This window comes from Nanorana parkeri, unplaced genomic scaffold (genome assembly GCF_000935625.1).
Source record: "Nanorana parkeri isolate BGI_ZX_2015 unplaced genomic scaffold, ASM93562v1 scaffold29, whole genome shotgun sequence".
Taxonomy (NCBI): Eukaryota; Metazoa; Chordata; class Amphibia; order Anura; family Dicroglossidae; genus Nanorana; species Nanorana parkeri.
The window spans coordinates 3,368,857-3,387,481 of NW_017306297.1; the positions used below are offsets into that span (position 1 = coordinate 3,368,857).

Genomic DNA, 18,625 nt, shown 5'->3' on the forward strand with positions numbered 1-18,625 from the left:
CCTGGTGTGTCCCCCAGGGCAGTGGACAGCTCCCCATGCAATTTGTTTGACCATCCTTTGCCTTTTATCCTTGAAAATGGCCAGAATTGATTTTCAAGATTCTCCTAAGGTTCAATAAGGTTTGTCTTCAAGTTCACAATTTGTGCATTTTTAGACATGTTAGTGGAAGGATTGTTAGGATTATAAATATATTCATCTTCTACTATATTCACTTGTACCATCAGATCTTCTCTCATTTCTTCATTTTTGCATTAACAAACAAAATTTGTCAAGGCATCCCAGACTACTAACAGTAAAGCTGAAGAAAAAATCCTCCCAAAAAAAATCATTAGTGTCGTAATGTATGGAAGAGGGCTCCGGGAACAATTTTAACCAATAGGGCTTTAGTCTCCAAGCAAGAGAAATATCTGTTATTACCTTTTAAATTGTTGTATCAAAAGAGAATGACCAGAGATTTCCCTAGCCATATAATAAATCTTATGAATTAGTGGAATCATATTAGGTGAGCCAATTGCTAAATCTATTCTAGAGAATTGTTTGTGATATAAAGAAACAAGAATATTTCTTCTCTTTAGGATGTGGTAAGCATCGTATATCTATTAACCCAAGCTCTGAAGTAACTTGCCAAAGGAAGACAAGATACTAGGAAACTGCACCCCTGGGGAAAGATATCTATCCATTGCAGGCAATATAACATTATTGTAATCCCCTACTACAAAATTAAATTCATATTACTTATCTAGTATAAATTCAGAGAGGATTTTCATCACTTCACTAGAGTATGATCGGGAAATATAAATAACACCAATTATATATTTAGAGGAATACAGTGAGCCATATACAGTATAAAAACATATCTACTTTTAAAATTCACCTCTTTCTAAAAACATGTGAACTGTAGCAGCCTATGTAAAACCCCAATTCCACAAAAGTTGGGACGCTGTGTAAAATCTACATAAAAAGAGAATGCAATGAATTGCAAATCTCATAAACCCATTTTTTATTCACAATAGAACATAGAAAACATATCAAATGTTTAAACTGAGAAAATGTACCATTTTAAGAAAAAAAAAGATAATTTTGAAATTGATGGCAGCAGCACGTCTCAAAAAAGTCAGGACAAGGAAACAAAAAGCTGGCAAAGTAAGTCGTACTAACAAGGAAGAGCTGGAAGAACATTTTGCAACTAATTAGGTTAATTGGCAACAGGTCAGTAACATGATTGTGTATAGAAAGAGCATCTTAGAGAGTCAGAGTGCCTCAAAAGTAAAGATGGGCAGAGGTTCACCAATCTGAAAAGCTGCGTCTACAAATTGTCGAACAATTTAAGAATAATGTTCCTCAACGTAAAATTGCAAAGACTTTAAATATATCATCATCTGCAGTACATAATATCAAAAGATTTCAAGAATCTGGAGAAATCTCTGTGCACAAGGGAAAAGGCCCGAAATTCAATATTGGATGCCCATGATCTTCGGGCTCTCAAGTGGCACTGCGTTAAAAACAGGCATGATACTGTGATGGATATTACTGCATGGGCTCAGGAATACTTAAAAAAAATCACTGTCTATGAACACAGTTTGCCGTGCCATCCAAAAATGAAAGTTAAAGCTCTATCAAAGAAGAAACCATATCTGAACGGGATCCAGAAACGCCACCATCTTTGGGCTAAAGCTCATTTAAATTGATCTGTCGCAAAGTGGAAAACTGTTCTGTGGTCAGACAACCAAAATTTGACATTCTTTTTGGCAACCATCAGCGCCGCATCCTCCATACTAAAGAGGAGAGGGACCTTGCAGTTTATTATCAGTGCTCAGTTCAAAAGTCTGCATCTCTGATGGTATGGAGGTGCATTATTGCATATGCATTGGGCATCTTGCACATCTGGAAAGGACCATCAATGCCAAAAGATATATCCAGGCTTTAGAGCAGCATATGCACCCATCCCAATGACTTCTTTTTCAGGGAAGGCCCTGCATATTCCAGCATGACAATGCTAAACCGCATACTGCATCTATGACAACAGCATGGCTGCATAATAGAAGAGTCCAGCTGCTTAACTTGCCTGCCTGCCTGCTGTCCAGACCTTTCACCAATTGAAAATATTTGGCGCATCTTGAAACAAAATGCGACAAAGAAGACCCAGGACCGTTGAGAAGTTAGAATCCTATATCAGGCAAGAATGGGACAACATTCCTCTCCCAAAACTCCAGCAACTGGTCTCCTCAGTTCCCAGACATTTACAGAGTATTGTCAAATGAAGATGGGAGACTACACCGTGGTAAACATGGCCCTGTCCCAACTGTTTTAAGACCATCAATTTTAAAATGACTATATTTTTTTCTTAAACAGGTACATTTTATCAGTTTAAACATTTTATAAGTTTTATTTTTTTTATTCTATATTTTTTCTATTGTGAATAAAATATGGGTTTATTAAATATGCAAATCATTGCATTCTGTATTTATGTAGATTTTACACAGCATCTCAGCTCAAATGTCAATTATGTGTCACATCAGGCCAAGTTATAGTGCTGCCGTCTATGACACCTAGGTCTGCTTGCTTGTTGTGGCCATTCGTGTAATGTCTCAGCATTCACCCTCCCTTATATTTTTTATTTATTTCACCTCTTGAAGAATGAAACAGGCAGAAGTTGTTTCTTCTTAGTGCAGCAGGAGAAAGAAGCATACGGGGGTGTCAAAATGTCGAACTCCTAGTTCAAGTGCAATTGATTTAAAGTGACACTAAACTCAGGAGCTAATTCTTAAAAATGCATTCAAGTACCCTAACTATTAACAAAAATGTATCTTATTTGTGTATCACTCGGCTGTAGATCCTCAAATCAGATCTCTGAATTCATGCTAACACTGTCCTTCCTTCTGGAGGGTGGCTACTTTTGTTCCCATTGGTCCCTGTGTGTGTTGTAAAGTAGTCATCGCTCCAAGCTCATTCCCGTGATGGACTATAATTTTCACAGTTAGTTTACTAATTTGTATTGATTGTCCAATTTGTATTGTATTAGTCCATCATGGGAGCATGGGGAACAAAAGTAGCCACCCTCCAGAAGGAAGGACAGTGGCAGCACCAATTCAGAGATGATTTGAGGATCTACAGCCGAGTGATGCACAAATACGTTGTATTTTGTATAATAGGGTACTTGAATGCATTTTTAAGTTTTAACTCCTGAGTTTAGTGTCACTTTAAGCTGACCAAGTATGGCCATAAGGTTATTATCAATATTGAGTCGAGTGACTGTTAATATGAGATACCAATCTTATGACAGGTCAGTGGTTCTGGAGCTACAATCCCAGCATCCAAATGTCATGCACAGCAGGAGGACCAAGACCTGTTCATCTTGCTTTAAAGTTGTGGCCCCCTATGATTTTTTGTGGCCTTTCTAAATTCTATGTTTGTAGCATACTTCAGCACTGATTTCCTCTATAGGCAGTTTTGCAGAGCAGCTCATTTGAGTAAGGGAAAAAACACGTCACCTTGTGTGTCATTCAGCTGGTCTTGCGGCTCTACATTTTTCCACAGTAATGCAATTACCGTCTGAAACATCCACTTAGGAGACATTCTTTTAACAGGAGAACCTGATGGTGATTTTCTCAGCATTGTGCATCCCAAGATGTGACAAGCATTAGTGTTCTTGTTATTTTCTTCTCTCTTTAGCTTCGGTTTATCCAGTACTATTCACACAACGTGATCAGGACAGAATAAAATACCAAACCAAAAAAAAGGCGAAGAAAGTTCAGTAAGCACAGCATGTAACAAAGAGGCCCCAGTGTAACTATCGATGTCTCATGCAGGAGCGAGGTCTGCCGGCTGTATGCTACACAGCAAAGCCATTCAGGGCTGAGCCAAGCCTGGCTTCCAGAGAGTGCTCAGGGGCAAAGGCTGGTCAAAGTGCTGCTATGTATGGCTAGCCAGACTCGGGGCAGAACAAAGAAAGAATATAACAGCTAACTAATGTTAAGAAAGAATGTTGTAGCTGAAACTGGAGTCCATTATTTGCAGCACTAAGTAGCTGTGAGTAGAACATGTACATTATTTGCTTAAAAAGGGAACTGGGTACATGGGGATTTCAGGAAGAATCTTGTTTTGACAAAATGAAAAGAAAACATGCGTCAATCTTATTTGTTTCCCTTCCCTCCTCACTGTTTTATAATTGTTTTCTAGTGGTTGTGAAATGTTACTAATCTGAAGTCTTTCTTCAACTCTACAGATGAAATCATGCAGCAAGAAATCAGACCCTTGCTTGCTGTGGACATCATGGAGCAGCTTCACAGGCAGTTTGCTACCTTGCCAGGTAAGATCTGCATGAGCCATATTTGTGCATTTTGGGAGATATACATAATAACCAAAGCTTAACATGTTAGGAAATGCAATTTTAGCTTTACAAAAAACGACATAACCATTTGGCTGTTATTGCACTGCGAGGGTACTGACTGATGGTTTTCTATGTTTGCAGAATAAATGCATTTGTTCAAATTATGTTGTTACACTGAAATGTGTTCTTTGCATATATGGCTGCTGTCAAAAACTAGCAAGGTTATTCACTAAAGGGTGAAGAGTTTGGAGAAGGCAGGAGGAGCAAACAATCTAGGACAACATAGCAGAACTGGAAAGTGAGCTGAACTGAAGCATTTTTCCAAATCAGCTATTCTGGCCTAGATTGTTAACCTCTCCTGCCTTCTCCAGACTCTTCACTTTTTAGTGAATAACCCTGTAGGTATTGTAGTTTACTGGTGTTCAGCTGGAAGCCAAAGGGCTACACATGGTTCTTTATTGCTACTTTAACAGACCTGGTCTATATTGGAAATACATTTTTTTAAAAAATCTTTTATTTATTGTCATCATACATCTTGCTGCACAAAAGCACATTCAAACTTCTCAAACACTCAAACAATTATTAATGTGTATTATTTTATTAATTTTAGGGTATGCCTCCTACTCTGCAGTAATTTGTAGTGCTGGGTTATCTCTATTCTTTGCCTTATCAGTAGAGACTAAAGATTATCAGCCACACATCTATCCATGCCAACAGATAGCAATGCTGGTCTGCTGGGAGTACCATTAAAATATTTATCATGGTCGGTATATGTGGAAATTATTGCACAAGGCCCCCTTCAGGTAACTGGCATCCCTACAGTCTTTAAGTGTAGCCTACTAATCAAAACATTTAATGAAATTATCTTAATTATTCTCCTAAAATTTCTATTTCAGTGCTTCCCACAATGTATCAAGGTGTGTAAAATTGTAATTTTGAGATCTATAATGGTAATTTTGCCAACCATTTATTATAATATCTATGTCTATATAATATTTATCTCACCTTTATGCCCATCGTAAAAATACATTTCATGTTATTTATCAAAATAGAAGTGTCATTTCAATGGGTTGCCATCCAAAAATGACACTGAAAAATGTAACCGTTATAGAATAGACTGCCTAAACAAACATTAGCAACATTTGAAAATAAAAAAAAATGTGTATAATTAAATTCTTCAGCTTTACATTAATAGTTACAGGCAGACACTAATGAATGGGGCTGAATGGTTCTGAGGTGTAAATGACAAATTTAATTTTGGGGGAAAACTCATTTTTATTAACAATAACAATACTCCATGTAAAAGAGCCAGAAGCATGGACATCTATTGGCTTTTTAATCATTTTTTTCACTTAGTTTTGCCAAAATTAAAAATCCCTATAATGACCTTAACTATGTTGTTTGCTACTTTATCCCCCAAACTATGTTTAAAGCAAGTCCTGATTTCCATTATATGCATCTTTTTGTATATACCTATTGTATTTGGGACAGGTTACTTGCCGTTGAAATTGGCATTCATTTATGGGTGTATGGGTGAATGACTGTGGTGGGAACATTAAATAGTCGACTGCTCCGGGGGAAGAAATAATGCAAATATAGATATAGTTCAGGGCACTCTACTGGGCCAAAGAATAAATGTTCTGCCCAGTGTAAATCTGCATTATTGTCACTAGATAGAGCCATCTCCATCTAGTGGCAGTAATGCCATGGGACAGCAATCTGAACACAAGCAGACTAAGAGTAGGCACCAACACATGTTTTAATGGAAAAACATACTGTTCACAGCATCCACATAAGCAAAAGTAAAATAACAAGGTTTAAAAGTTAAAAAAACAATTAAGTGCAGTCCGCCTGTTCTGGGTACAGTGCAGAATTCAGAACATGAGAACAATAATGACTTCTCTGTTCACTATCAATTTTGGATCCTAGTCCACAATTGGTAAATTTGGAAACTCTTTGCATCTAGGAAGAGCAACACCAAAAAGAACACATTTTACAAGTTAAATTATACACTCTTCAACCGCCATGGCCCAGGCACCCCAGATACTGCTGTTTGTCCTATATAAAGCGGTACACCTTCTTCCCTGATCCAGACAGGATAGCATAAACGACTATAGTCCCAGGCTTCTGTGTCTGGTCACAGACATGTATTTTTACACATAAATACATATATACACTGCATATAAATAAATGCCGGGATTAAGTTACTAAGTAACCTAAAGAAACTAATCACAGATTACTTTATATCAGTTTACACCAGTTAGCAGGATGTAAAGATCACTGGCTGATTAATTGCTCTAGGTTTAAAGGAGTTGTAAAGTCCCAGCATATGCTATCCTGTTATAACATCATCATTGTAATATGAATGCATACTATAGTTGTTTTTAAAACATAGGGGTCTAGTCACTAAGCTGCCGTAGGCAGCGGAGTGAATAACCGACCTGAAGTGAAGTGAGCCGAACGCTGTTCGGCTATTCACTTCAGGCTTGTATGGCTGATTTCAGCCGTATATTGGCTGAAATCAGCCGTACATCAGCTTGCTTCGTGTGGCTTTGGGTAGGGCGAGCAGAATAGAAAAATAGTTTACAAAAGTAGAAAACAAAATGGAAAACGATTGGGTGGAGCTAGCAGTGACAGCTAGCTCCGCCCAACTGTTTTCTATTGGCCGGGCGGTTCTTCTGCCCTCCCTGGTTACCAGGGACGCTGATCTGTCTGTGCAAGTGGCCGGAACCAGCCATGAGATGATTCGGCCAGCTTCGGCTTTCACTTCGGCTCAGTCGAGCCGAAGCATATGCCTTCGGCTCGACTGAGCCCCTCGGCCAACTTTGGGAGCTGTACGGGCTATAGTAAATAGCCCGAACAGCAGCCCTTCGGTTCTACTGAACCGAAGGGGTCCTGGGGCCAAAGCTAGCCAAAGGATCAGCCGAAGCTATGGCTAGATCCTTCGGCAGCTTAGTGAATAGACCCCATAGACTTTTATTGACTGCTATAACCTTTTTCCTATCAACATAAACAATAAGGAGAGAGATATGATAGTTGCTCCACATCACTGCTTCAGAATTGCCATTGAGACATGGGTATTAGGAGTGTTAACCTATTCTCACTCCAAGTGATGGCTGAGTGGTTAGTTTGAGGTGGGATAGGATTCTCTGAAGAGATGAGTCTTAAGGGATCGCCCAGAGGCAGGTTGGGGTAAAGTGTTCCAGAGGATGGGAGACTCTAGTGAAGTCCTGGAGACGAGTATGGGAGGAGTTGATGAGGGAGCTGGAAAGCAGGAGGTCTTTGGAAGAGCGGAGGGGATGGTTAGGGTGATACTTTGAGACCAGGTTTGAGATATAGCCGGGGGCAGAGTTGTGGATGGCTTTGTATTATTATTATTATTACATAGTATTTATATAGCGCCAACAGTTTGCGCAGCGCTGTACAATATAAGGAAGACATTACAGTTACAATACAATTCAAGACAAGATGGTAAGGAGGGCCCTGCCCCTGAGGGCTTACAATCTAAAAGAGGAGGGGGAAATGATACATGAGGTAGCTGTGGTAGCTGTGGGAATGAATTATGTGAGAATGTGAAGGTTCAGTGGTGTAACGCGCTGAGTTCAATGGTCAGGATCTCAACTGCGGAGTTGTGAAGCATAAAGGAATACCCTCGTGAGTTGTTCTGGGGGTGTTCCTATAGGTGATTCAGTTTGAATTCCAGGCGGCTCTCTCAATCTTAATGGAGAGTTAGGAATTCCTACATCATGCACCTGTACTAATTAAGCTGAAATTAATTCTAACTAGAGCAGCCCCACCTAGTGGACGACTGAGGAGTGGAGTTATAATTAAGAGATGGATGCAATAATTAGTTCCCTGGAAGCACCTCGTTATGTAATAATGCAGGTGGGGGTAGAAATGGTAAGAAAATGGTCACATATAGGAGCACAGTTATCAATTGAATGGCAGTTCTTATTGGCAGCGTTAATGAAACAGTCCTTTTAGACACCCAACTGAGCAGCGTACAGCAATGCAGTACTCAATTGATGTGGTATGGAATCAGTATTTCACTGTAGCATGTATAAGCACATTAGCAAGCAGAATGTCAGCAGTGACAAGCGGTATAGTCCATCAGTAAGCTTATTCCATTTAACAGCAAGGAGGCAATACTCCCATATACTTGCAGTTTGGATGGTCCCAGGCTGAGCGGTGGGTGTTAGTCAGATGACTGTAGGGGAGAGTGGTCCCAGGTCGATCGGTGGGAGTTTCGTCGGAATTGCCTGTGGAGGAGAGCGGTTCCAGGTCCCGAGGCAGTAAATGCAGGGTGATGTGAAGGTAGCAGGGCGCACACTTCATTAGTGGAACGCCGTGCTACGTTCCACTTCCGTATTTGAGGTTTGCATCAGTCTTGGGGGCGGAGCCGAGTGACGGCCGCTCTGCACGCTGCGTTCCACAGTGGAACGCAGGCCGTGCTGTTCGGTATGGGGATCGCTACCCCGCGTTCCAGGTCGGAAGCTCCTGGGGTATGTGTTACAAGTGGTTAGGTTGAGGTGGGATAGGCTTCCCTGAAGAGATGAGTCTTTAGGGAACGCCTAAAGGCAGTCAAGGTGGGAGATAGACGGACAGGTTGGGGTAAGGAGTTCCAGAGGATGGGAGAGACTCTAGAGAAGTCCTGAAGGCGAGTATGGGAGGAGTGGACAAGTGAGCAGGAAAGCAGGAGGTCAATGGATGAGCGGAGGGGACGTTTAGGGTGATACTATGAGACAATGTCTGAGATATATCCGGGGCCAGAGTTGTGGATGGCTTTATAGGTGACTGTTAATATTTTGAATTTTATCCTCTGGGCGAGTGGAAGCCAGTGGAGGGATTGACAGAGGAGGGATGCAGACACTGAGCGGTTGGTAAGGTGAATGAGTCTGGCAGCTGCATTCATGATAGACTGAAGGGGGGATATCCTGTAAGTGGTAAGTGGTTGTAAGTGGTTGTTAATATTTTGAATGTAATTCTTTGGGCTCTTGGAAGCCAGCGGAGGGATCGGCAGAGGGGGGTTGCGTAACATGTTTGCCCTGGGCCAGCATTGTCCTAAAACAGCTTTGCTCAAGTCTGGCTGAAACCAGAAACATTTACCTGCATGATTTCATTAAGATCTTTTTCCCATTAAGGCCATGTCCTTTCTAGTGTGTTGCGTTATGTTGCGAGTTAACACGTGTTGCAATAAGGGGCAGCCCACTCACTTGTGTTCATTTTCAGGGTTTCTAGAGACAGAGTTCTAGATAGTTAGCAAATGAACTGGCTCACTTAAAACTTAATAAAAAATGTAGAGCCAAAGGAAATCTCACCGCTCCAATTCCTTAGCCGCCATCAGGACTCCCCAGGTGCTGGTCTAATAGGTACGTCTCCACCTTGGAATGTAGTAGTATATGAACAGACCGCGCTATCCAGAGAATTCCAATTCTTCAGACTTTATTGATATTCACAGCAAATCCACTATAACAGTGCATAAAGGTGTATAAAACAGCAAATACCAACCTCGCAAGCCCCCAACCAGCTACACCCTCTCGCATGTTTCACACCTAGGCTTATTCATAGAGGTAACAAATACAGTATCTCACTTAAGCTGGCCATACACCTATATATTATCTGCAGATTTTCTATGGTCAGATGGAAAAAGGGCAACAGATTCCTCCATCTATGCTAAACTGTGTAGATGGAGAAATCTCCCACCGGGCCAAGCTTCAGTATCTTGCTAGTCGTCCTCACTGGCTGTTAAAATACCTGAACAATCTGATTGGATGCTGGCATTGTTCATGTATTTTGAGAGCCAGCCGTGGCCGACTACCAAGATACTGAAGCTTGGCCCAGTGGGAGATTACTCCATCCACACAGTTTAGCGTAGATGGAGGAATCTGTTGCCCTTTTTCCATCTGACCATAGAAAATCTGCAGATAACTGCAGGAAGCAATGCTCACTGATGGATTGGTTAACTCTAAACTGGCCGGTGTATATGGGTAGAGTAGAGCACAAAGAAACTACTAAACCCATCATACATATTATAATCTCCTTGCCAACAATACCAAATGAAGTCAGATGTTTTAACTCAATCTCACCAAACCGCAATCTCCCTGTCAACTGTGCAGGGTGTGAAACAGTGCACAAAAGAACTCGCTTGAGGATACATATAAATGTATGAGTGTATAAACAAAATCTGCTCCCCATGGTTCCTGTGTGTGTTGTAAAATAGACACCACTCCAAGCTCCCTCCCATGATAGACTACAATCTCACAAAGTTAGTTTAGTAAATTGTATTGAGATTGTAGTCTATCATGGGATTGAGTTTGGGGAGGTGGCTGTGTTACAACACACACAGGGACCATGGGGAACAAAAGTAGTCACCCTCCAGAAGGAAGGACAGTGTCAGCACCAATTCAGAGATAATTTCAGGATCTACAGCCAAATGATACAGAAATAAGCTAGATTTTGTTAATATTTGGGGTACGTGAATGCATTTTTAAGATGTGACTCCTGAGTTTAGTGTCACTTTAATTTGTACAGTTTTGAGGAAAGAGGGGTATAGGGGGACATGACTGAAACCTTCAAGTACATTAATGGTATAAATAAGGTTCAGGAGAGCAGTATTTTCAATATAAATTGAGATCAAGAACACGAGGACATGAAGGAGGAGGTTCAGAACTAGCCTCAGAAAGTTATTTTACAGAAAGAATAGTTGACTCTTGCAACAGACTTCCAGCAGAGGTAGTGGGTCAGTCAACAGTATGTGAAATTAAATATGCTTGGGGAAAACATAAATTTATACAACGGTCAGACTTGCTGGACCACTTGATCTTTTTCTGCTGTCACTTTTATATGTTTCAATGTTGCAATATTAGCTTCCTGTAATCCCCTGTGCAGTAGCTGGAAGAGGTAGGTACAGCTCTCTTGGCCAGTAAGGGCCCTGGTGCTTTGGGCAGTGCCTGGTAACCTAAGGACTAGAGTACAAAGGTTTTTAAGATGCATTCACATTGCCTTCAGGAAGAATAAGAGCAAAATACAGAATTATCCTAATTATCCTAAATTGCCCTTACCGTGCTTCTGGAACTTCTGGCGCTTCTGGTCTTTTTACAATATTCCAATTTAATAAATTCAGAAAATTCTCTCTAATTGTACTTTTCATAGCTGTCTTGGTAACTCATGATAAAATAACTATTTCAGCCAGATACAAGGTTGTAGAAGCAGTAAACATGGTGGCTGAATTACTTCATTTATTTATGTGTATACACTAGGTGGCAGCACAGTTCCATCACTAGATACCAGTTATGACCATAATAAGTTACACATTACTTTTTGTGTTGAGCTTTACTAGCAGAAATGTGGCAATTTATTGAACAGTTAAAATAAAAAAAAAAGTCATTCGGTCATAAAAGTAATGCATGTAAAAGAAAACAATATATATATTTAAAAAAAGAATAATACATATATAATCTATGTAGGAAAAATTGAAAAAATAAAATAACTACTAATTAAAAAAAAATTAATTTTAAACTCAGTTTAATAACTAATTTTAAAAAAACAAAAATAAAACAAAAACAGTTTTAAAAAAAATAGATATGCAACGTGTAATTGTTAAATACAGAGTTCAAGTAAATAGACCATACAGACAATGTGTTGGAAAAAGTTATATCACCTAGCAGTATGTGAGAATAATTTTCTTCATTACATTGTATGTACATTGTCGGAATTCAGAACATGTGAGGAAAATATATATTCTATTTCGGCTTATTAAATACCTGCATGAAAACGATTAAATTAGAGGTGCACCGAAATGAAAATGTTAAAAAACGAAACTGAAATGAAAAAAAATGTTGGGCCGAAACCGAAAATGTTTTTTTTCTAACTTTTTCAAATTTTTTTACATATTTTATTTATAATAATTTTTTATAAACTTTTAATTTTTTTACATTTAATTTATTTATTTTTTGAAATATTTTTTACTTTAGTTATAGATGCTTCGGGTAAATATCCGGGGTCTATAGAGACCCCTGATATTTCCTTCTTAAAATAGAAAAAGAGATTAAGAACACAGAGTCCTCAATCTCTTTTTCTGCAGCCCCTGTTATAAATGAAGAGGAATCCTCTATACTGAGTGTTCCTGTTCATTCATAACATGAGGACAGAGTATGTTTACTATAGCCACAATCATGAATGAACAGGAGGTGATGTAGATTACTTCCCATCCATTCATAATTGAGGATATAGTAACCATACTCTGTCCTCAATTATCTACAAACACTCAGCGATCACTGATCGCTGAGTGTTTGTACCCACTCTCCTTCCTGACGGCGAGCGGTGCGGGGAGGAGAAATCGATCTGACAGCTGACTCCTCCCCCACACCGCCGGCCGGCCTCCAGTGACAGCGCTGGCTGTCTCCGCCCTCACACACCACTATACTCTGATCTGTAACAGGAGGCTGAGTGGTGCAGGGAGGAGAGACGCCGGTCGCTCACAGCACTCTCCTCCGGCAGCGCTCGGCAGCCTGTGACAGTTTCTCTCCTCCCCGCTGGGACACAGAGCAGCGCCCAGCGGGGAGGAGATAAAGAATGGATGCACCGCTATATCGGCCGAAAAATTGCACTTCAGCATTTTGCCAAAAGTGCAATTTTCGGACGATATATTGGTGCATCCCTAGATTAAATACATATTTTCTGGTCACCTATCCAGTTATTATGTTTCTCAAACCCAAGTGCATATATAGCACTGCATTCTATACACAAGCTATCAGGCTCAACTATTCACATTTACAGATGGCAAGGTTTTATTTATTTTTCTCCATTTATATGTTTATTGTGTTTCCCATTTAATACCATTGATTGTTGCCCATTCCATTCAACTGCACATAGATTGTGCAACAATCATTGTATCTACAGGCACACATCCAGCCATTCAGTCTTGGAAAAACAAGTGGACATCCAAGTGTGATTGTGTAGGCTTTATCGCTGTTTCAATCCTTCCAATGCTGCATTTGTCTGGCCATTCACTGCTACTACACTCTCTATGGTGATATAAACATTCACTGGTCGAGTGTGTGTGCATGTCTGACCTACTTCTGGTGTTTATACCTAGCTTAAAGCCTATTTCCACCTTTTTAGAGTTGAATCAGTTTTCTATTAGCATATTTCCCAGGATTCAAACAATTCGTTTCAGAATACAATGTAAGAAACAAGATATTAGGAGACAATAAAAAAAAGTAAACAACAGCTGTGATCCGGCAGTGGTAACCTGAGATAATCTAGATGGCCACATAGGTGTATCAAAACGAGATGTGCTATAAGGGGCAGAATTCTGCCTTGTCAGAACAGACCCATGCAGATATATTAAAACAGCCCAGTACGGGGCTATCTAAAAATACCAGTGTCACCACTGCTCAAAAGGTTCTCCAAACGAACAGTTCTATTTACACCTTTTTAAGTGATAAGCATTTATTGTGGTAATATAGAGGTACAGTGATGATGTATATGTGTGTACATTTTCATGACTCAAATTGCTAGCTTTTTACTTTTTTATGGACTTTTTAGTAGGCATGAGTCCTACAACTTTTACATTTCTTCCACAGGAAACCCAATCTGACACTGGGGTTAGAGTGTCTTGTACAGGTTGCACAGCAGCTGACCCCCTCCCTGTGAGTCATTGTAAAAAGATCACTGCACACCAGCTGTGCACTGTCCAGGTCACTCAGCACTGTTCAGGGGTTGTTGCCACTATGAATGTTAATGAATAGGGGAAGAGAGAGCTCAGAGAGAGAGCGCAGTTTCCACAGAGAGGCTTGTGCACGCGGGAAACATAGCATTGTGGGAAATGTAGTTTTCCACACCCTACATTGTATTTCCCACTGTGCACAGCAGCCTCTAGTTTACACAGACTGCCTGCAGAGCACAGAGGAGGCCATTTCCAAAAAGAGCCTTGAGGACATGAAGAGGACAGCTAACAAAAAAGTAATTTTCTGTGTTTCTATACAGTACAGCAACTGAATATGCCTGCTGCATGTACACTTGGCGTACGTACATTGCTGGCATGTTTTTTTTTGTTTTTTTTAAACAATATCTGTGCAAAGGTGGAAATGGATTTTAAGTCAATGCCTTACACATAAAATGTAGTTGTGATTCGAAATGATGAAGTGTTTACCAAATTATTTGTTTGGTTTTAGGGGGTAGAGGAAAGGATGGAGCACCCATTATAACATTTCCTGAATATCCCAACTTCACAGAAATTCCTGATGATGATTTTCTAAATGTTATTACCTACTTAACAAGCATTCCCAGGTAAGTGACCGCATAAATTTCAAGCTCTAAAACTATCAACAGCCACAACAAATTAATAGAGATCACATGTATGTTCTTGTATTGTCCTCTTCTGCTGTGTTGCAAGCCTGCAAGCCAGAGATAATTATGGAGATTATGAAGATTTGCCTAGCTTCAAGGGTGTCACACTGTACAGAGACAACACAATAAAGAAATAAAGATGGGAGTTGCTAGAGATCCAAATGCCTGTATTCCACCCTGCAAAAACTGGATTTACAGCTATAAAGTATTCCATTCCCTAATACAATATGACATATACAGAAACTTAAATTAAGCAACAATCGTCTTCCCAGATTTTTCTTGGCTGAAGATTTCATAAGACAATACATCTTATCCATGTAGGCTTTGTATTGTAATGGTATATATTATAAATAATAATAATTGTAACCTGTTGTAGATCTCCTTCCTTTTGTAATTGTAAAATTCCTGTTATGAATCCTCCTATTTTTAGTAAACCAGCTCATTATGATCACATGAAAGTGACTGCCCTTTCCTTCATCCAAATTCATTAGCCAAAACATTAGCTGGTAGATGCCATTATAATGATCACACTAGATAGTCACATGTTAACATCCACATGGATATCTTTATATCGCAGGCAGTGTTGATCATGTAACAAAGTTTAGCATTTGCTGTTAGTTGAAATTAAAAGGTATATTTGCAAGTAGTTGTAGGACAAAGTCTTATACCAAGATGAAGATGCCAAAGTACCCATGCTTCCCAATGTCAGGATCAATAGTGATCATACAGGTTGGAAAATCTTGTCTGACCACTACTTGCTCCTGCATAAGTCAGAGCCTTTGTTGTCTGTAATTCAGCCCCCCTAACCCCCCCCAAAGTTCAGCCCATGCACCTGTTCATTGAGTGGCCATATTATTATGACCACTTGATGTTTGTAGGCAAATTAGCTATAATTTCGCGCTGAAGTTGCTAGAGGGCCAGACCATTATAAATAGGGAAGCAGGTTGTTTACCACGACAGTAGAAGTGATTTTTTTTCTGAAGATATGGGTAAACAACGCGATTTAACAGCCTTTGAACGTGGGATGATTGTTGGCGCTCGGAGCCATGGAGCGAGTATCAGCAAAACAGCAGAATTCGTTAAATGTTGAAGAGCAGCTGTTGTTAAAGTGTTTAAAGACTGGACTGTCAGCCGAAAATCTGGGTCTGAACGTGCGAATTGTGGCCGTCAGTGACTAGTCAATATTAGGGCGGAACGAAGAGTGGCAAGACTGGTACAAGACAACATAAGGGCAACAGTGCATCAAATGACTGCAGATCTTAATCAGGGATCCTCTCAAATGATCTCTGAACGCACTGTTCGCCGTACACTGCATCGTACGGGATATGGAAGCTGAAGGCCTGTTCGAACACCTTTGCTGTCTGCAGTTAACAAGATAAAACGTCTCCAATTCGCACAGGAACACAAGGATTGGACAGTCGAGCATTGGAAAAAAGTCATGTGGTCTGATGAATCCCGTTTCCAGTTGCATCATGCAGATGGCAGAGTGAGAATTTGGCGGAAACAGCATGAAAGCATGCACCCCACATGCATGAGTACAACTCTTCAAGCTTGTGGGGGCAGTGTTATGGTTTGGGGCATGTTTTCCTGGCATGATTTGGGCCCTTTAATTCGTGTGGAACAACGTCTGAATAGCACAATATACCAAAGTTCATCCTCTCATGTTGATGGCGTATCCCAATGGATATGGCTTCTTCCAACAAGACAATGCGCCATGCCACGGTGCTCGTATTGTGCAGGAGTGGTTTCAAGAACATGAGGGAGAATTTACCTTGCTTAGGTGGCCACCACAATCACCAGATCTCAATCCAATTGAGCATTTGTGGGACGAAGCTGAAAGAGCCATCAGGCAGCTGGTTCCACAACCATCAAATCTCACAGAACTGGACAGTGCTATTCATCAGGCATGGTGTCAGATTCCTCGCATCACCTTTCAACATCTGGTTGAGTCAATGCCAAGAAGAATCGCCTCAGTATTGAAGGCAAAAGGTGGCCCAACGAAGTACTGATGGGGTGATCATAATAATCTGGCCACTCAGTGTATATCCTCTATGGCCCAGAAAAATCTTTTCATTTCAGCTATGGGCCTACTGATTCAGCAATACATTTGTCATTACTTATGATACTGAAGTAATACATTTATCATTTTGTAGGACAAAACATTGTTTATGTAACGATCGCGGCTGCGCTCCACCGTGGAACGCAAGCCGCGGGACGGAAGTAGATGAGCCGATGCGTTCCAGCGTGGAACGCAGCGGTCCCTATGACGTCGGCAGCTCCTCCCACACCCCTTCCCTATAAAAGGCTGACAGAGAGATCAGTATGGCGTTCCACTATTGCCAGTGAACACCAGCTGACAACCAGAGGTCCCCTTCCCTGGACCATTGGACCTGTTGTTGGAAAGAACCCTTTTTGTGCTGGACATCAAACTGCAAGTATCGCCTAGTCTGTGACAGCCTGTCCCAGCTAGAGCTCTCTGAAGTGATTGATCTGATCTCATGCAATAGCTATGGACTTCCTCATTACTATCTGATCCACACCATTTAAAGGGGAAGTGCTGATATTTCTTTTTGTTGATACTCCTTACTAAAGTCGTATTATTTGAACCTGCTTGAACCACACATAATAGTTGTAACCCAGGTATGCTGTAATACCCTGGGGCTACTCGTGTGCATCACCACTTAAACAAAGTAATTGCGGCATATGATGGTAGAGCTCCTAACTCTCCGTTAAAGTTTGAGAGTGCCGCCTGGAGCTCGACTCTGAAGCCGTACCCCTAAACAATTACACCTGAGCTAGGCACACTCCGCAGCTGAGATTCATATATGCTGACCTAGCCGTTACAGTTTATTTCTGCCATATTGTCTTGCAAAAATTATTTAAAGCTGAACCGAACTTTAAAGTGTATTTCCACATTTCAAATTTGAATAACAAATGTTTGTTATGTGTATCTATTCACACAGCATAACGAAAATTAATAATAATTTTTAAAAAATCTTACCTTTTTAGATGTTTTGTTGCCGGAGGCAGAAGTCCAGGTTTTTCTGAGCACTTTCACTGTGATTTGTCCTAATGGAAATTCTTAGGACTGAAATTTGAGGATTGTGTTTCTCTTATTAACTCCATTAACATACAGAAGACCCTCACCCCTCACAACTCCTCCTAACATTGCAATAGAAAAAAAGAAACAAGTAGAAATGTTAAACCTTAAGAAGTCAAGAAACTCTAACCCAAGTAAAAGCAATTTGAACTGCAAGAAGCATTTTTTAAATATTTTTTTTTAGCTTATGCTATATGAATGGGAACATGTAACAAATATATAACAGGTGTTATTCCAATTCTGCTGCGAAAGTGAAAATACACTTTAAGCAGATATAAAAGCACCAATGAATGCAAGTTATGCATTTATAAAAATAATTACATGTATTGTTAAATGTAACTAGTGTAAATATATTAGTTCAAGCTGGTTTCAGCCCTAGTAATCCCTTTTAAAGGGACACACAGACTGGAACAGATAGGGGCAGCACTAGGAACCAATCAGGTTTCCTGCATCCACATGTGCTAACAAGGAACATGCTTTGAGGAGGAGAGGAGCAGAGGGATGACTTTAACCATTCTGTTGTTCGATCTACCTGGTCTGGCCAGTTAATATGGTGCCATAGAAATGACCAAACAAAACAAATACAAATTTTACAATGTTAAAAGAAAAATATACATTTAAAAAAGAATTATCTAATGGTTTGAAGAAGTTAATCAGGGCTTACTAGAATTAATTAAGAGTTAAAGTGACTCTTTTGCTGTACATCACTCCAGTTTTCAATCTGTTGCAGAACCACACTGGCTTATAAAATCTAAAAGTAGCTTTATTCATCCCTCTAACTAATTTAACCTATGTGGGCTCAATTATATAGTACATATAATTAAGCCCATATGAGTGAAACA

The 18,625-nt window shown here is 40.1% G+C and overlaps 1 protein-coding gene across 1 annotated transcript in view; it reads left to right on the forward strand.

Annotated features, from left to right (window-relative positions):
- LOC108795822 (probable guanine nucleotide exchange factor MCF2L2) overlaps positions 1-18,625 on the forward strand; it is a 65,145-nt gene that overhangs the window by 28,393 nt on the left and 18,127 nt on the right. Inside the window, exons 2-3 of the mRNA XM_018567132.1 lie at positions 4,226-4,309; positions 14,509-14,623. Of these exons, the coding sequence (XP_018422634.1) occupies positions 4,226-4,309; positions 14,509-14,623 (199 nt within the window). The remainder of the gene's footprint in view (positions 1-4,225; positions 4,310-14,508; positions 14,624-18,625) is intronic.